The sequence below is a fragment of the Hemitrygon akajei genome, chromosome 12 (genome assembly GCF_048418815.1).
Source record: "Hemitrygon akajei chromosome 12, sHemAka1.3, whole genome shotgun sequence".
NCBI lineage: Eukaryota > Metazoa > Chordata > Chondrichthyes > Myliobatiformes > Dasyatidae > Hemitrygon > Hemitrygon akajei.
Window position 1 is genome coordinate 107,121,911 of NC_133135.1, and position 20,778 is coordinate 107,142,688.

General features: G+C 41.5%; 1 protein-coding gene across 5 annotated transcripts in view; it reads right to left on the reverse strand.

The window, feature by feature from the left end:
* The window catches only part of LOC140737347 (alpha-actinin-1-like), a 157,818-nt gene that overhangs the window by 43,807 nt on the left and 93,233 nt on the right, over positions 1–20,778 (reverse strand). For 3 of the 5 annotated variants that reach the window (XM_073063790.1, XM_073063792.1, XM_073063788.1), the window contains exons 8-11: positions 19,037–19,122; positions 11,818–11,910; positions 7,952–8,182; positions 675–822 (exon numbers count right to left, since the gene is read on the reverse strand). In XM_073063790.1, the coding sequence (XP_072919891.1) occupies positions 675–822; positions 7,952–8,182; positions 11,818–11,910; positions 19,037–19,122 (558 nt within the window). Of the gene's footprint in view, positions 1–674; positions 823–7,951; positions 8,183–11,817; positions 11,911–18,745; positions 18,832–19,036; positions 19,123–20,778 lie in introns of all 5 variants that reach the window. The other 2 variants (XM_073063791.1, XM_073063789.1) reach the window with 1 other exon arrangement.

Here is a 20,778-nt window from a genome sequence, read left to right on the forward strand (position 1 = left end):
CAAAATATGCACTATTCGGCTGGCTTGCAACCACAAAGTCATCAATTTTACTGTTTTCCAGTTGGTAGACAAGTAGTTTTTGATTAACACCTCGTGTACAAACTCTGCATGAGGTGATCACTTTAAACCTGCAGACTGCTATACAAAAGGTTAGTGGACTTGGCCCAGTCCATCACGGGTAAAGCCCACACAACCACGGGACACATCTACATGAAATGCTGTCATAGGAAAGCAACATCCATCAAAGATCCCCACCACCCAGGCACGCTCTCTTCTCACTGCTGCCATCAGGTAGAAGATACAAGAGCCTCAGGTCTCACACTACCAGGTTCAAGAACAGTTAATACCCCTTAACTATTAGGCTCTCGAACAAAAGGGGATAACTGCACTCACTTGTCCCATTATTGATATGTTCCCACAACCAATGATCTCACTTTAAGGACACTTTATCTCATTAGCTCATGTTCTCGTTATTTATTGCTATTTATCTATACTTGCACTTGCACAATTTGTTGTCTTCTGCACTCTGGTTGATCTTTCATTGATCCTGTTATACTTACTATTCCACAAATTTGCTGAGTATGCCCACAGGAAAATGAATCTCAGGGTTGTATGTGGTGATATCTATGTACTTTGATAATAAAATTTACTTTTGAAATATGTTGGAACATCACCTTTGGTCCAATCTTCATGGATGGTTGCTTTCTGTCTGAATTTCTCTGCCAAATGATCAAGCCTTTCCAGCCTCCTGATCTCATTCAGTAGCCACTCCTCATAACCTTTTTCGGCCTGCTCCAGACCTTGCCAGGCGGTGTTAATATCCTTTATGCAAAAAAAAGATTTCATTACTCTCCAAATGTTTACAGAATTACTTGCACAGGTATTATTAAATTTAAAATCATACAGAAACACGATTCAAAAGACTAAAAAAACTTCCTTCAGCTATAGCTCGACTAATCTGATACAAGACATATGGTAAAGAGAGACACTGAAAACCACAAGTCAGAAACAGGCCCTTTGGCCTGTTTAATCAATGCCAAGCCACTTAAACTGTCTACTCCCCATTGACCTGCACTGGGCCCATAGCCCTCCAAACCCCTACCATCCACGTACTTATCCAAACTTCTCCTAAATGTTTAAGTAAAGCTCACACAGCCCACTTCCACTGGCAGCTCATTCCACACTCTCACCACCCTCTGAGTGAAGGTTTCCCCTCATGTTCCCCTTAAACTTTTCACCTTTCACCCTTAACCTCGAGTTGTAGTCCCACCAAACCTCAGTGGAAAAAGCCTGCTTACATTTACCCTACCTAAACTCATTATAACTCTGTATGCCTCTATCAAATCTCCCCTCAATCTTCTATGTTCCCAGTTATAAAGTCCTAACTTCTTCAATCTTTCCTTACAATGCAGGTCCTCCAGACAGTGCAACATCCTTGTAAATTTTCTCTGTACTCTTTCAATCTTGTTTACATCTTTCCTGTAGGTAGGTGACCAGAACTGCACACAATACTCCAAATTAGGCCTCACCAACGTCTCATACAACTTCTGGGAAGAGCGTGTAACTGCAGGCTCATGTTCTAAAACTGTCCACCAACAGCGGCCGTGTGGCCACTGGTTTGGAATTGCTGGCCATAATTAGTGAACTTCATTTTGCCACTTCACCCACTAATGCATCAAACCAGATGATCCTTAGTCTCATCTCCAGAAATTTCTCAAATTGCAGACAGTCCCCTGAGAATTTCACAATTACAATTTCTTGAAGTATTTGATCCCTGTGAATAGGCGAAGTAGCCATGTCATGTTGTTCCTTAAGGTTGTTATAGTCGGGGGGATAACCTCCCACTACCTATCAAATACACCCAATGGCGTGCATCTCAAATAGCCTCTGACAACCAACTCCAGTTCCTAGCCTTCACTACAAAGCCTAGCAGAACCGCTTCTACTGGCAGGAGAAGTGGCAAAGGATGATTATTGGCTTTGGGCAACTGGGGCTTATCAGCCGTGGTTGGCAGCTCATCTAGGAGAAGGAAAATTCTGATCTCAAACCCCCACTGCCTTGTGGTTATACCCAGTCATGGGAAAGGCTTCAGGAGTAAATCCAAGAGGGAAAAATCTGGAGCTGGCAGTCTTACTTTGGGTTCATCACTGACTCGCAACTCCTGCGACACATCTGGTGCCAAACGATATTGGTCTCTGCCATTCTTTTGGGTTCATAAGATGTGTAGAGAGGGGGAACTTGCTACATGGTCAACAGCTTCCTTTCCATTGCCCTGGCTTGAGTATCTAGACAGCAAGGATGCAACATCCATGGTCAACCCTGACCAGTGGAGGCCTCATATTAAGTATTACAGCTGCTTCCAAACATCTCTTTAGCCAGAGGGTGGTGCAATCTGTGGAATTCATGGCCACAGAAGGCTACGGGGGTCAAGTCATTGGGTATATTTAAAGCAGAGTTGAATCGTTTCTTGAATAGTAAGGGCGTCAAAGGTTACGTAGAAAAGTCAGCAACTGAAAGATCATGAAACCATAAGATTCAGGAGCAGAATTAGGCCATTTGGCCCATTCAGGCTGCTCTGCCATTACATCATGGCTGATCCATTTTTCTCTCAACCCCAATCTCCTGCCTTCTCCCTGCATCCCTTCATGCCCTGGCTAATCATCAAGCTCTGTCTTAAATATACCCAATTTCTTGGCCTGTGACAACAAATTTAACAGATTCACCACTCTTAAGCTCAAGAAATTCCTCCAAATCTCCGTTCTAAATGAACGTCCCTGATTCCCCTCTATTCTGAGGCTGTGTCCTCTGGTCTTAGATTTCCCCATCATAGAAAACATTCTCTCCACATTCACTTTATCAACATTTGATAAGTTTCAATGAGGTCCACCCACATTCTTCTAAATTTTAGTGAGTACAGGTCCAGAGCCATCAAATACTCCTCCTATGATAAAGCTTTCAATCCCAGGATCATTTTTGTAAACATCCTTCTGAACCCTCGCCAATGTCAGCACATCCCTTCTTAGATAAAGGACCCAAAACTGCTCTCATGGTCCAGCTGAGGCCTCACTAGCAATTTACAAAGCCCCAACATTACATCCTGTGGGTAGTGAGGGGTTGTAGGGGAAAGGGAAATACTCCAATCAGGAATGTCTCTTGTACAAAATCGGCAAAAAAAAGTAAAGAACTATCCCCTTCCCACCCTTGTCAAATTTATACCCAATTCCCAATGACCAATTATTCATTTTAACTATTTTTAAGTGTCACTGGAAACATTTCACTATAAAAAGAATTTATACACACAACCTACTGACTCTCACAGCAAATCTTTCACTATGTAAGGATCACTTTTAGTTTGAGGGTTTAGGGGAAAAAGTTAGTGCACCAAGTATAAAAGTAGTATTAGGTGGTTTTCATTTGAGAAATCCCCAGATGACAATAAAATGCAGCAAGTAAACGGTGCATGTCAAGCAAAATCAGTTACTTCGACTTTTGCAAAAGAACCAGTACAAAGAGCTATTCACTTTTGGATACTTTGTCTCTTATGTAAGAAAACTGGGAGTTTGCTATTTACTAGGAACTTAATGACAGTCACAAACCCTATAGTGACCAGGATGTAGACAGGGCATCCTAATGAATACTGCAAAGTGACTCAGTTGCTGATACCCAAAGCCTTCCACCTACAAATGCATAAATTAGGAGATGGGATGTTCTGTTGAAATTTTGTAAGAGATTGGTAAGGCCTAATTTGGAGTATTGTGTGCAGTTTTGGTCACCTACCTACAGGAAAGATGTAAATAAAGTTGAAAGAGTACAGAGAAAATTTACAAGAATGTTGCCAGGTCTAGAGGACCTGAGTTATAAGAAAAGATTGAATAGGTTAGGACTATATTCCTTGGAACATAGAAGATTGAGAGGAGATAAGTTTTACAAAATTATGAGGGCTATAGACAGACCATAAGACATAGGAGCAGAATTAGGTCATTCGGCCCTTCTGCCCTGCCATTCAATCATAATTGATCCTTTTTTCCCCTCCTCAGCCCCTCTCCCCAGCTTTTTCTCCATAAACTTTGATGCTGTGTCCAATCAAGAACCTTAAATACACCTAATGACCTGGCCTCCATAGCTGCCTGTGGTAATAAATTCCATAAATTCACCATCTTCTGGCTAAAGAAATTTCTGCACATCTCTGTTTTATATGGATGCCTCTCTATTCTGAGGCTGTGCCCTCTTATCCTTGACTTCCCCCACCAAGGGAAACATTCTTTCCACATCTACTCTGTCTAGGCCTTTCAACATTCGGAAGGGTTCGAAAAGTTTCAATGAGATCCTCCCTCTTCTTTCTAAATATCAGCAAGTACTGATGCAGAGCTATCAAACGTTCCTTGTATGATAACCCTTTCATTCCCAGAATCATCCTTGTGAACCTCCTCTGAACCCTCTCCAATGCCAGCACATCTTTTCTTAGATAAGGGGCCCAAAACTGATCACAAAACTCAAGGCAAAGCCTCACCAGTGCTTTATATAGTCTCAGCATCGTATCCCTGCTCTTGTATTCAAGACATCTTGAAATGAATACTAACATTGCATTTCCCTTCCTCACCACCGACTCTACCTGCAAGATAACCTTTAGGGTGTTCTGCACAAGGGCTCCCAAGTCCCTTTGCATTTTAGATTTTTAGATTTTCTCCTCATTTAGAAAATAGTCTACACATTTATTTCTACAACCAAGCTGCATGTCCATGCATTTTCCAACATTGTATTTCTTTTGCCACTCTCTTGCCCATTCTCCTAATCTGTCTAGTCCTTCTGCAGCCTTCCTGTTTCCTCAACACTAACTGCCCCTCTGCAATGTCCACATCATCTGCAAACCTGGCAACAAAGCCATCTATTCCATTATTTAAATCATTAATACACAGCAACACTGACCCTTGTAGAACACCATTAGTCATCAGCAGCCAGCAAGAAAAGGATCCTTTTATTCCCACTCACTGCTCTCTATCAATCAGCCAATGTTCTAACCATGCCAGTAACTTTCCTGTAATACCATGGGCTCTTAACTTGGTAAGTAGCCTCATGTGTGGCAATTTGTCAAAGGCCTTCTGAAAATCCAAATATACAACATCCACTGCATCCCCTTTATCTATCTTACTTGAAATCTCCTCACAGAATTCCAACAGGTTTGTCCTGAAGGAAACCACGCTGACTTTGTACTACCTTGTCACCAAGTACTCCCATCACCTCATCTGTAACAATTGATTCCAACATCTTCCCAACCACGGAGGTCAGGCTAACTGGTCTATAATTTCCTTTCTACTACCATCCTCCTTTCTTAAAGAGTGGAGTGACAATTTAATAGGGTAAACGCAAGCAAGCTTTTCCCACTGAGATTGGGTGGGATTACAATCAGAAGTCATCGGTTAAAGGTGAAAGGTGAAAAGTTTCGGAGGAACATACAGAAAGCTTCTTCACTCAGACGGGGGTGAGAGAGTGGAACGAGTTGCCAGTGCAAGTGGTGCATGTGAGCTCGATTTCAGCACTGAAGTTTTGATAAGTACATGGATGGTAGGGACATGGAGGGCCGTGGTCCTGGTGTAGGTCGAAGGGAGTTGGCAGTTTAAATGGTTTGGCACAGACTAGATGGGTCAAAGGGCCTGTTTCTGTGCTGTACTTTCTTAACACTATTAACTCAGGGGTTCATGGATCCCAGGTTGGGAACCCCCCGCATAAATCATGGTGTGATGAACACTTCCCTTTTGTTTATTTGAGTACAACTCCATCAATACTGACACCTCAGTTAATTCACTTCCTTCCTGAACAGTCACAGTGAACTTCACCATTCCACATCACCTTCCTACCAATTCCTCTTTTACTGGTCTCAAAAGAACCTCCAAGACCACAAACTTGTCGCAGGGTTTGTAGGCTTGCATGCCTCAATGGCCCAGAGAACTATGTTGGTTGGGGTCAGGGCTTTACACTTTGACTCTTGGTAGGGCCACCTATGTCAAAAAGGTCACAGGGTAGAGGCCAATGTAAGAGTGGTCCACCAGTCCTCCAAGTTCAGGGGTTCAGCTCAGGGTTAACAACCCTGACTGGTCCAACAAAACTGTTACGGAAACAGCAATGAAGAATCCTTCTGCATCTGAGTGCAACGATAGGAATGAGTTTCTACCTGGGACTTACATGACTGACAGTAGTGAAAGCCGAGAGGAAGTTACTGACATAATGAAGGAAGCCCTGAACACCACCAGAGATGGAGGACCTTCACTGCTGCCCTAAACACCAGCGGCATAATGGGCAGTAAGTAAGTTGTTCCAAAACAAAACATCCAAATCAGGCTTATCCATGCTAATGCCAAAGGATCATAAGGCCATAATGAAAATCTGACCATTACACCCAGGCCATACTCTCTTCTTGCTGCTGCCATTACATACAAGATACCGGAGCTGCAGACTCACCAAGATCAAGAACAGTTACTACCACACAATCACCAGGTTCTTGAATAAAAGGGATAACTACACTCACTTGCCCCATTGTTGAAATGTTCCTACAACCGATGATTTCACCTTAAGGATGCTTTATCTCATTATCTCACGATCTTGTTACTTATTGCTATTTATTTACATTTGCATAGTTTGTTGTCTTCTGCACTCTGGTTGATCTTTCACTGATTCCCATTGTAGTTACTATCTTATAGATTTGTCGAGTATGCCACAGGGAAATGAATCTCAGGGTTGTATATGGTGACGTATAATGTACCTTGTTAATAAAATTTACTGTGAACTTTGAGATTCCAACTCTCCCCAGACTGCACAAGGGAACACCACTACCCACAGAACCCTTTCAGGATTCAGTACATGGACACTCGACTACCTCTATTTCTCTAGTCGCCAGTAATCCTAAATCTTAAAACCTTAGTGAGGGTGGGGGGTGGGAAGAGAAATGAAAATAACCTTTCTCAGGTGGTTCACGGGTTTGGTAAGTGAGACAGAAGACACTAGTTACGAATAAGCACATTAACCATTTATCTACAAACAGTAAAACACTCGACCAAACATCTAAGCCACCCTAAATTACAAAAACAAGGATACTAAACATTCAGTAACACTTCAAATTCAACAGGCACCTCATTAGATCTCCCCAAGTTACATAATTAAAAACTAACCATTCAACAAACAGATACTTCACTAAGAGTGCATGTGAGCCCTCCTGTATTTTCAGGATAGTTTCCCAATGGTTCTTCAGCACTGGTTGCAACCTCAGCCTGAAGCAGGCCCTGGGGATAAAGGAGAGAGACCGAGCCTCCCGCACCTGTTATTCTTATACCCCGAGGTGCCTGAAACAATATACACAAGGCAACCAATGCGAAAGAGTTGCTGTGATCTTCAAACGGGCCAATTGGTGACCGGCATGGTAGAAAAGGCTTTTGACCAACAAGTAAGCACCACGCACCAGCCCCCCATGACGCAAGGGCAATCGGAGAAAGGTATTAAACCCACATCTCAAAGTCAATGGAAAAAACAATATACCTCACATTGTAACTGATAAGGAAGACACTGTTACATACCAACCAGACATCCCCTCCCCTCACACTGTAACTGATCAAGGAAGTCACTGTTACATACCAACCGGACATCCTGCTACAAGTTTATTCTCAATCTACACCAGGTAAAGAAATTTCAACCAAGAAGCTGCTGAATGTGTTCTAACTGAAAAACTTTTATACAGGAAAAAAAGAATAATTTCAATAGGATATCAAAATACAAGCAGGATTGTATTGTGTTTACAATACAATGTGTAACTGAATGAAGAGGAAGTTAAATTTGTAGTTAGCTGGGAGCAGGTGAGAGGAACAAGAGAATGAAAACTGAAGAGCCAAATTTACACAAGTCAGAAACCATAATTTACCAATTTCATCTGAGCTCAAGTGGATAAAATCTTAAGTATTTCTTACCGAGACCATCTTCCCTTCAGAAGGCATGAATGCTGGCCGATTGCTGAGACGGAGTTTGGTCTGAAGGGTATTGAAGTTGATCTCGAGCTGACACTTCTCCTGTACTTTTGGAGGTTTGTGGACACGCCGGTAATCACGGAAGTCTTCTAGTTTTTGCTGCATGGCTTGCATTGTTTTCTCAGGTTCTCTGTTCTCCAGCCAGGGTTTGGTTTGGCGAATCCATTCCAACAACTGGAAACAGGAAAGAGAAGAAAATGGAAATGTTGATCATATAATAAATACTTAAAAAATTGGGGGGGAAAGGGACAGGAGTCGGGGGGAGGAATTTGAGTTGAGGAACTTGAAATAAAAAGCAAAGTTTTAAACTGTGACTGTAACATTGATACAGTGACTGTTTTATCTCCCCTCCCACTGGAATGAGTGATATCTATCTATCCCTTGTTTGTGTCAGATCACCTGGAGATGTCAAGTTGTTGGAATGAATAGTTTGTTTGCTAGAATGAATGGGAGGGAGATGAGTTGATGCTTGCACATCGGGGGGGAGGGGGGGAGTGGCAAGATCTTTGGGGCTCTTAGTTTTTTTTCCCCCCTGTTATTCATTCTTTGGGTTTTTCTTCTGTTTCGTGGATGCTGCAGAGTGAGAATTTCAGGCTGTATATTGTATGTATTCTCAAATATTAAATGGAACTATTGAACTTCCCCAGCAAAGTGTCATGGCGATGAGAATTCCATCACCTTCCTTCCAATCTCCCTTCACTGACTTAAACAGCTAAATGAGAGCTTTCAGTAATCAAAATGCTTCCTAGTGGAAATTAAGAGATCCAGGATGAGTTCTCAGAACCAAATCTCCCTATATTTATCAAGAGGAGGTTATATTATTTTAAGCCAACAGACACAAAATGCTGGAGGAACGCAGCAGGTCCAGGCAGCATCTATGGAAAGTTAACATTTTGGGCCAAGACTCTGTTTTTTAGGACTGGGAGGGAAGGGGAAAGATGCCGGAATAAAAAGGTGGGTGGGGGTAATGGGGGCTGGAGAGGAAAGAATCAAATAGAAGAGGAGATTGGACCATGGGAAAAAGGGAAGGAGGAGGGGGCCCCAGTGGGAAGTGATAGAAACATAGAAAATAGGTGCAGGAGTAGGCCATTCGGCCCTTCGAGCCTGCACCGCCATTCAGTATGATCATGGCTGATCATCCAACTTAGAACCCTGTACCTGCTTTCTCTCCATACCCCCTGATCCCTTTAGCCACAAGGGCCATATCTAACTATGAGATAGGCATATGAGAAAAGCTAAGAGGCCAGAGAGGGGGAACAGAATATTATATTAATGTTTTTTTTTTCAAATTTTAATTTTTAGAGATCCATGTCATCAGCCAGGCCTGCATTTACTCCTTCTCTCCAATTGCCCCCAAAGTCAGTGGCTTGCTAGATCATTTCAAACTCAACCATCTGGTGAATTTGGAGTCACGTGCAGGCTAGCCCAGGTAAGGGAAGATTTCCTCCCCTTAACTACATTCATGAACAAGATGAGTTTTAATTATATTCTACTAGCTTCTTTTTAAATAAAATAAATTTAATTCTAAGCAACTGAATTTAAATTCCACATTTGGACCCAACACTCTGGATTACGTGTCTGATAAACGTTAGTGGATGTAACATTGAGGCTTTATAAAGCACCAGAAAAGCCGCACTTTAAGTACTGTGAGCAGTTTTGGGGTCCTTATTAAAGGGAGGATCTGCTGACATTGGAGAGGGTATAAAGGAGGTTCACGAGAATGATTCCGGGATGGAAAGGTTTGCCATATGAGGATGGCTCTGGGCCTCTATTCACTGGAATTCAGAAGAATGAAGGCCTCGATAGAGTGGGTGACTCCTAAGGTGAGGGAGCCTAAGACCAGAGGGCACAACCTCAGAATAGAGAGGTGTTCTTTTTAAATGGAAATGAGGACAATTTTTTAGCCAGAGAATGGTGAATCTGTGGAATTCAGTACCACAGGTGGCTGTGGATGCCAAGTCAATAGGTATATTTAAGGCAGAGGTTGATGCACGAAGGGATAAGGAAAGTCGACAGAGACTGGGCCACGTGCGAAAATGGGTCAGTCATGATGAAATGGTGGAGCAGACTCCTTGGGTTAAGTGGCCTAATTCTGCTTGTATCTGAGTAGGTGAGTGTGTGTGAGTGAGTGAGAGAAAGTGAGTGAGTGTGAGTGAGAGTGAGAGAGAGAGAGAGTGAGAGTGGAGAGTGAGAGTGGAGAGTGAGAGAGAGTGAGAGTGGAGAGTGAGAGAGAGTGGGTGTGCATGAGTGGGTGTGAGCGAGTGAGTGTGTGGGAGTGAATGAGAGTGTGTGCATGAATGAGAGTGTGTGCGTGAGTGAGTGAGAGTGTGTGAGTGAGTGAGTGAGAGTGTGTGTGTGAGAGTGAGTGAGTGAGTGTGTGAGTGAGTGGGTGTGCGAGTGGGTGTGTGCACGAGTGAGTGTATGTGTGAGTGTGTGTGAGTGAATGAGTGAGTGTGAGTGTGTGAAAGAGTGTGTGAGTGAGTGTGAGTGAGTGAGTGAGTGAGTGAGTGAGTGAGTGAGTGAGTGAGTGAGTGTGTGTGTGACTGTGTGTGTGAGTGAGTGTGTGTGAGTGAGTGAGTGGGTGTGTGAGTGAGTGAGTGTGTGTGTGTGTGAGTGAGTGTGTGTGAGTGAGTGAGTGTGTGTGAGTGAGTGTGTGTGAGTGAGTGAGTGAGTGTGTGTGAGTGAGTGTGTGTGAGTGAGTGAGTGTGAGTGAGTGAGTGTGTGTGAGTGAGTGTGTGTGTGTGTGAGTGAGTGACTGAGTGAGTGAGTGTGTGAGTGAGAGTGAGAGTGAGTGTGTGTGAGTGAATGACTGAGTGAGTGTGAGTATAAAATAAAATTGCAACTCGTGGAAGAGAAGGTTATTAGCATTTAAATTATGAGACATATAAACATAACAATATAAAAATTCCATCTCCTTCCCTTCACATTAAATCAGATGGTTTATAAATACATCTGTAAAAGTGTAAATTATTAAGTCATGTTCTTTTTGTCTTAACTAGTGGTTACAGAGAAAAAGCACTGGAAAGATTCAAATATTTAAAGACCTAGATAGAGTGGATGCGCAGAGGATAATTCCTACGGTGGGGGAGTCTGAGAGAGGAACAGCCTCAGAGCACAGAGGTGAGGAGGAGTTTCTTCAGCCAGTGGGTGGTGAATCTGTGGAATTCATTACCATGGACGACTGTGGAGGCCAAGTCATTGGGCATATTCAAAGCGGAGGTTGATAGATTCTTGATTAGTCACGGCGTCAAAGATTATGGGGAGAAGGCAGGAGAATGAGCTCAAGTGGGATAATAAATCAGCCATGATGGAATGGTGGCGTGGACTCAATGGGCCAAATGGATTAATTCTGCTACTAGTCTAAAGAATAAAGTCATGAAAAATCCAAAACAGGCTTGTGCATCATCTCCTGCACAATTTGCAGCTCAGTAACATTGAACATGCATTAACATGGATCAGCAAAAATGACAGTACAGCTGTCTTTTTGTTCCACAAATCCTCAATGTAAGATGAGCTAACTGAAATTGTTTTATGCTCCTGCCAAAGCCTTTTAATTGGCTGATGTGTAAAAAAAAAAGCCTCTTGATGGATCAAGCCCGAAAACCAATCCACAAAATATGTTCATTTATTGTTAAGAAATTTAAGACTACTAGCTACTTGAACTTGCTTTTGGTCTGGTTATAAAATGATGACCATCCATAAAATACATTAAATACTTTTTAAAACGAACATGCATTCCTGTAGACTGTGCTCACTGCAAGTCATTCAGTAACAATTATTTCCTTAAAGTACAAATGTGATATACATACATCGCTTGCCAACTTTTCATAATCTTCCATAAGGTGTTCATTCTCTTGGTTAACTGCCAGAACTTTGCAGATCCTGTTAGCTGCAGTCTCGGCCTATCATGAAAAAATACACAGTTAGAGGTGCCAGAAAGCTCAAAATTGTGGAAAAAGTTATGCAAAGCTTGAACGGAATCTCAGATTGGTGAAGTCGTTGGGGCAACAATATCGTGCAATTCCACGTGCAAACATTACATATAGAACTGCCACTCTGCAGGTTATGTAGAAGTGTTGATGCTCACAATGAATTTAGTCCAGATTTAAAAAGTGGTATCAGTGTCATTTAAGCAGACAGAGATGGATCCAAGCGAAAAAATTGAGTGATTTGAAATGGAAGAAGTAAGGTTTTACTTCTAAATAGGCTTTAGATGTATGTAAAGCACTAGATTTGTCCGGGAGGGGCTTGCCTCATCTTGAAGACAGACAGGCAATTATAGATCTGGCTACTTAAGTATAAACATGCATTGTTACGATCAGTGCTATCTTAAAAATGCCACAACACCTATGCCAGTCCTAACTAACATGAGCGTCATGGTAGCATGCAAATGAAGCTCTCAATTTAATACAACTAAACCAAGCTAATGAAAACATGCCAATTGGTGTTCTATTTCATTGGAAATAGCAAAGCAAACTTTAGTCTATTGGTAAGGTTGGCACACTAGTATAGTGGTTAGCACAAAGTTTTACAGTAGAGGCAGCTGTTGCCTGTAATAATGTTGTGTTAACAACTACGTTACTGCTCCTCCTTTTCTATGTACATCCAAGCTCCTACATTGCACAATGCTTAATGCAAGAGTCCTCATTGCAGTACGGCATGAAAATTTGCTCTGCGCTCTTTATAGGGCCTTTATTTTTATTTACTTGTTAAAAAACTGCACAAATAGGCCCTCACAGGCCCTTCAACCCGTGCTGCCCAGCAAACTCCGATTTAACCCTAGCCTAATCATGGGACAACTTACAATGACTAATTAACCTACCAGCCGGTATGCCTTTGAATGGTGGGAGGAAACCAGAGCCCCTGGGGGAAACCCATGCAGATCACGGGGAGAACATACAAGCTCCTTACAGGCAACAGCGTGAATTAATCCAGATCAGTGGTACTGTAAAGCTTTGTGCTAACAACTATTCTACTTCCCAACTTTTTTTATACCATGGCCTAATAACATTAAGCAACCCCAGGAGCTTCAATGCATATACAACGGGTGGCATGGTATATTTCCACCACTGTCTGTAAGGAGTTTGTATATTCTCATCACCACACGGGTTTCTTCCAGATTCCAAAGACGTATGGGTTAGTAGGTTTAATTGGTCACATGGGTAAAATCGGGTAGCAAGGGCTTGTTGTGCCAGAAGGGCCAACTACTGAGCTCTATCTCTAAATAAATTAATAAGGATTGACTAGTTGCCAGCTCACTAACTATTTCAGAATGAATTTGAAGAAAAATTTATTTAAAAGAGGATGAAGTCTTCTGTTGCTTTTTTTTTTGGTTTATATCAGAAACAATTCATGCAGTAAATCAAACCACAACCTTCAAAGCCTGTTAAGAGACAGAAGATGAAGTGGTGGGGGGGGGAGATACGGGTCCAAAAACAGACACTCACAAAAGCACAGTGCCATATCATTCATGCCCAAGAGACAACAGAGAGCAAAAATCAGCAAAGGGAGAAGTCCTTTATACCTGTTAGACCGCAAAATAAAAGTAAAGGCAGAACAAAAGCAGATGAGAGTGGTGTCATCACTGATGGAAACACAAAGGGTCTACACAGGAAAAAAAGACAGCAATGGTTGACAGACGAAAATAAGTTTGAGACTTGTCATAAAAGAAATAAAATTAAATGTAAAGAAACCATTTTTTTAAAATTCAACGCTATCCTTAGGGTTAACAAGATTGGAAATATGCACAGAATGACTTGAACTATTTCTTGAAGACATTGTTTTATTCTATAGATTAAAAAATAGATGGGTGCAAATCAAATTTTGAAGCTCATTTTAAAATTATATCCTTCAAGTTGTCCTCAAGGAACTGCTGAGCATCCTGACAACTATTAAGAGAAATTTATTGAAAGCCAGGTAAAACTATGTTATGTTTATTATAGAGATAACCATTTTTTACCCTGCTGAACTGCGCATCCAATGATGTAAAAGATAGGATTGGAGGATACGTACAATTAGTATCCAATATACAGTGGATTCTGGTTAATTGGGACCAGTATGTTTTGGCCCAATTAAATGGCTGTCCCATTAGCTGAAGTTTCACAGAAATAGTTGCAAAGCTATAAAACAGACAAGCTACCATCTAACTGAGTAACAAGTTATGTATTTAAATAAAACACAAAACAAATTAGAACACTATCAATATTTTATTCATTGTCTGTTACACGCTGGCATTCAGGACAGCAAACAAAGGTCCATTTCTGGGCGGAGTTCAAGGCTTCCTTCATCATGTCAGTAGATTCCTCTCTGTTTTCACTACTGTCAATCATGCAAGTCCTGGGTGGAGACTTAGGAATACCGCTGCACTCAGATGTAGGGTTCTTCATTGCAGTTTCTGTAACAGTTTTGTTTGACCAGTCAGGGTTGTTAGCCCTGAGCTGAACCCTTGAACCCGGAGGACTAGTGGACCACTCTTAGCATGTCCTCTACCCTCTGACCAGGTTGGCATGAGTGAGTCTGCGAAGAGCCAAAGCATAAAGCCGTGACTGCGAACAACAGAGCTCTCCGGGTCATTCAGGCAAACAAGCCTCCAAACCATGACAACAAGGGTGATCCTCTTGGAGAGTCAATATTACTACAATACTATAAACTTCGTAATGGTTACCAACAGAAGAAATTATCAAGTGTAAACTGTTGTGTTCTTTTGATTGACTGTAATTGAGCAAAATCAGCGCAGACACTTAATGCAGATAATGACTGCCTTCATACGATGCTTTTGACAATTACATCCATCATTGTAACATTCAAGATGATTGCCTTCCTGCATGAAGTAATATTGTAATCCAACAATAAGTTACCTGGCATCTTGTGTAGTCACTAGCTCAGATTCAGATATGCACAACTCAACATTTTCGTTTCCTGCATCTTCAAGCCTGAATGCTCGAAACTGCAGTGAGCAAAACAGTTCTGAATTGTCTTGCTGCTTACTTCTCACCAACTATCACTACCAAACTGTACTGCTGGTAACAGGTTAACTCCAAGGCAGAGCTTTGGAGGGTTAATGGCACCTAACAGCGACTCCTTTGCTTGCATCTTCGGAAACAGCTCTTTTTCCACTGTTAATATCTTTATTTTTCCCTTTCAGGGTTCTTTTGAAGACCTTGATCTGGAATTACACACAGGATTCTGTACTTTGTGGGAATGAGACCCATTCTTGGGGTTCCACGACCAGCCGTTATTCGACATGCCAAGGGTTTGGCCTGAGAGCCTTGCTCGTGTTTGGAAGCCTAAGATCTCGGGACTCTGGAGATGGGCGAATCGAGGGTCGGTGTTATGGCACGAGACCCGTACGTCGTTGGGGAGGCCGGAAAATCTTTTGCTGTGGGCCCAAAGACCTGAGGTCTTTATGATCTTTGGACACAGAGCTCGAAAAAAGCAACGAAACGGACTTTTAACATCATAAACCAGCGGGTTGCTGTTAAGTCTCCCCCTCACTGTGAAAATGGGGGACACATCCCTCTCCTTTGCCAGGGAGAGAGAGAACATGTGGCTTGTTGAATGTTGCATGAAATGCAAAGCCTTTGGGGTAACTTTGGTCTGTGCCTTTGCTATTGTTTAGCACACGCTTGGGCTCAGTGACGATATCCATTCGCCTTTTTTTTGCTGGTGGGTTGCTTGCTGCCGCTTACATGCAGGAGGGGGGACATTTAACTGTCTCACATTTAACTGTCATTCATTCTTTGGGGTACTTCTCTGTTTTCATGGATGTTTGTGAAGCAAAAGCATTTCAGGATGTATATTGTATACATTTCTCTGACATTAAATTTGACCTTTGAACACTCACTTCCTTAGCTGCAAGGAGAAGTTGTTCTTTTCTTCCCCAATTACTTTAAGAATTTGGTTCACCAATTTTGAGCAATACAACGGCTTTAAATTTTTTTTTTTAATTTCCATATCTATCTACCAAGGATATTGCACTGGCAGACAGAAATTCCATCTGGATGCTTCTCATTCCACATTAGAGTGTGCTGCACAATTATCAGAAGTAAAAGAATTTTGCTTGATTTCCTCTGTTTGCTCAACACCAACTTCTTAAAAATTTCAGAAGCCATCCACACATTACTAGCAGAGTACTCGAATGGTAAACTATCCAATTTTCTTAGCTCCTTAAAGGCATCCAAGTCTAACACTTCTAATAACCAGTTTCTTTTTATCAGTTGCTGACATGTTTGCACAACACAGTTACGCAAAGAATTCCTTTCTTTTAACCTGCCAGTGTTGTGTGCTTGTAGCAAAGGGAACTGTCCGTCACATTACGATAAAAAAAGGCCTTTTTCGTCAGCATTGCAGATATCATCTGGACAAAATTTCTGAAGTTGGGGAGCTTCGTAGATCTCCGTACTTCTGCACTTACAGTATCAGCACTCCCTTTCTTGCTGTGTGCTTTCTTGAATTTAATGTGGCGCCTAAATTTCCATCGAGACAATCAATTTGTTGCTTTGAAATTTTCATGACCCAGCTTCTTGGCTAGCTCTTCAGACTTGTTTTTAACATCGGTCCACTGACATGCACACCTCATCCAGCTACAATAGAAAACCATTGATTGATGGCCTCCAACATATAAATCCCTATCTTCACACTTTCGATTTTGGGACATCCCCTGCCTTCCCTTGCTTTCTGTCCATTCTTCTTGCAGTTTTCCTTGCTGATGCATCATGAGTGAAATCATAGATTTTAGCACTCCCATTATCACCAGCAGCTGACGATGAGCGGTGTTTGGTCCAGTAGGGTTAATTTTGGGGCTAGTGTCAAATCTTTTTGTGGCATCTTGGCAAAAGTATCAAATATTCTTTAAAGACAAGAAATTTAAAAAATCACTGCTTTTTGAATTGGCCTCCAATGGCCCAAATAGATAAAGTAATACAAGGAACACACAACTGCCACAACTATTCACTCTATGCACAGTGTAGTGTCTAATGGCCACAATTACACGTGACTGTCTCTCTCTTGTCCTAATTAAGCGGCAGTGTCCCAAATAAAGGGAACTCCTGCTATTTTCTCAACTTATTTTCGTCTTCTAAGAGTTGCCTTCAATAAACAGCTGCCCCAATTAACTGATGATCAATTAACCGGAATCCACTGAATTAGAAAAACATTAACAAAGGAAGCTCAGTTTCTGTCAAAAATATATGAGAAAAGACATCACTTAACTAGTGAAAACCTCATTGGAAACCATCTCCATATACAGCACAGTAGCGGTTAGCACAATGCTTTACACTAACAGTGACATGGGTTCAATTCTCGCTGCTACCTGTAAGGAGTTTGTACGTTCTCTCCGTGACCATATTCCTCCAAGTGCTCCAGTTTCCTCCCACTTCCAAAAATGGACCAGTTGGTAGGTTAATTGGTCATTATGAATTGTCCTGTGATTAGGTTGGGGCTAAATTGGGGGATTGCTGAGTGGTGTGGCTCGAAGGGCCAGAGGGGCCTATTCTGAACTGTATGGCAATAAATAAATAAACTGAAATTTGAATCCTTCCTTGAAAATCAAACTCATTTTCCTAAGAACGTCATGCACTGTGCTAGAGTTCATCTCGTTCTGATTCTGACAAAGTAGATCAAACTTAATAGTTCAGTATTTTGGTCATCCATCCATAAAATGATTTCTAAGTGTACTTCATAACTTTTTTCCCCCTGCACTACACAATATAAAGGTTAATATGAAATTTAGTTTTCTGGAATTATGATTTGTAATCTTGAACATGGGAAAATAATAAGCTTCCGAATGTAAACTGCAGATACATAGCAAAAATTCAAGTACTGAGAATCTAGTTAGAAGTTTGGAAATTGGGACAAAGTAGTGAAAGACTATTTTAACAAGCCAGTAAAGGAGCTGGGAAAAACATGCAGACAGTATCAATAAATTCAGATGTACTGCTGTACAGAGGGAAAGATAAAGAGGACAAGAGTTGACTTGAGGTAGTCAATGGGCTTAGCTCAAAATATTACTGCTTTAGAACAGTTCAATTGCAGATAACAACAGCATGCTAACTTACACTCAGTGGCCACTTTACTGGGTACACCTGCTCATTAATATCTAATGTAACAATCGTGTGACAGCAACTCGATGTATAAAAGCACGCAGACATGGTCAAGCGGGTCAGGTGCTGTTCAGACGAAACATCAGAATGGGGAAGTAGTATGATCTAAGTGACTTTGACTGTGGAATGATTGTTGGTGTCAGACAGGGAGGTCTGAGCATCTCAGAAGCTGCTGATCTCCCGGGATTTTCACACTCAGCAGGCTCTGTAGTCTATAGAGAAAAGGCATCCAGTGAGTGGCCTGACGATCTGTGGGCGAGAGCACCTTGCTAATGAGAAAGATCAGAGGAGAATGGCTAGACTGGTTCAAGATGACAGTAACTCAAATAAACCACATGCTTCAACAGTGGTGTACAGAAGAGTTTCTTTGGATGCACAGCACTTCGAATCTCAAAGTGGATAGACTACAGCAGCAGAAGACCATACCGGATTCCACCAGTTACCTAATAAAGTGGTCAATGAGTGTATATGCATACCACATAACCTTAAAAGTGACACTAGTCAACCTATAGAAAATACATTTGCACCATATACAAAGAAATATCAAGTGTGTATCACCTCACAATAAGATACGAGCGCCACAGAAGACCAAAAGCACGCAGGCAGAGAGAATGTTTGCATGAGGGCAAGAGCTCACCTTTTGAGCACCTGAGAAGGCATGGTAGTAGCAGGAAACGTAAGTCATAATAGCCTTTTCGTCTGGCCTGAGAGTGCCTACAATATCTGTGCAGAGAGAAAGTTAGCAGAGTAAGGTTGCATCATGCCACAAGCAGAAAAAAAACAAGTACTCTCATCGTACGGTTTATGCAAGAGCACAGGGGGCAGCATCATGCCTGGAACCAAGAAATTTAAAAATCTGAAGGATAGCTGAAAGAGAAGCGTGAGATCAGTGCTGCAGGAAGAAGGGGGCTCCTTGATGACATGGTACCTTCTGCGCTCCTGAAAAGGCATGGTAGAAGCAGGAGACATAGGTCATGATAGCCTTCTCGTCAGGACGGGCAGTGTTCACAATGTCTGTGGGTAAACAGAATTATTAGAGGCTTCCAAATCAACATCTGGTGCAGGTTATTAAATATTTGCATACTTTTATCCACGGACCAATCAAAATGTACAAATCTTACCATCGTAGAAGGTAAATGCAAATTGGCACACTTACAGCGTTCTACCCCACAAATCTATTTGGAGCCCACAAAATGTTCTATAAAAATACATACAAAACAGCTGCATTTCTCCATTATCAAAAAAAGAACAACATACTGATGAAAAATGAACAAGTGATACACTGGACTCAATAACGGAAACTGACTGACACTGTTAGATATGTGGGTTATGACCAAAGTAAAAATGGCTGGAGTCGCTTAGTACTTTAGTGTAAGGGTCTTATTAGGTGCATCACGAATCAAACTTACAAAAATTAGCAAAATAGTGAAAAGAGAATTTCCAATAATACAGCTACCAGAAAACACAATAATAGCTCCACACTTGTTCAGTGTGAACCAATGGTGGCCCCCATCTCTCTCCCTTACTGGCAATCAGCTCCTTTTCTTTACACTAGGACATACAGTACCACCACTAAGTACCCACAAAGTTAACTTAAAACTACACGAATTAGAATATGATGCATCCCACAATGCAGTTACAATTATATTACAAAATACACAGAACTATCTACCTTAAATACAGTGTGCAATCAACATCTACATACTTACATAGCTCCATCACTACAGAAATAGAATATTCCACCTTGCATGTCGCTAAAGGCACCATAAAGACAACCTGAGCCCATCAGCTCAGTTTAGGACCCATTGTGAGAGTATATGGGGATAGACATTGAAGTACATGCATTCAGCATTATGATAGCAGAGTGACAAGATTGTGTGTATGTGCGAATGTGTATGTGTGTGTGTCAACATGTGTGTTCATCTGTGTGCAGTGTGCTTACTGAGTGCTCTCAGTCACAGACACCAAGGCATTAATTTTTCAGAACACTTTTGTCAAAAGGCATAAACCGCGATTGTGTTCCTAAATCTATAAACGTTGTACAAAATATCTACCAATATGTACTCTGCAGTACTTTCTATTTTCTACAGGAATTGAGGGGAAATTCTCATTAAATAAGTTTGTTTAATCTAAACTCTAAAGCCTCTAGTATAATAGATCCCAATTAGATTCATGACAAAATTAATTTAACAAAACAAAAAGAATTTTGCAGGTGCACTAAGACATTAGTACTTCAAATATTGTCTACTGACACTTAAATCATTGGCCATCTATTAAATTCACCCACATTTAAAAAAATTATGTTGGAACAAAAATTACATATTTCAATATATGGAAAAGGAATAATTGACCTTAACAAAAATATACAATTATACCCAAAACTGTTGCACCACTGAATGCATTGTGCATTCGTTATGTGCCGTGTCGTAAGACGTGGGCAATCAGGCTCTTTCCATGGCCATGATTGTTCTTGGCAATTTTTCTTTACAGAAGTGGCTTGCCTTTGCCGCCTTCTAGGCAGTGCCTTTACAAGATGGATGGCCCTAGCCATAATCAATACTCTTCAGAGATTGTCTGCCTGGCATCAGTAGTCACATAACCAGGACTTGTGATATGCACCGGCTGCTCATACGATCATCCACCACCTGCTCCCATGGCTTCACATGACCC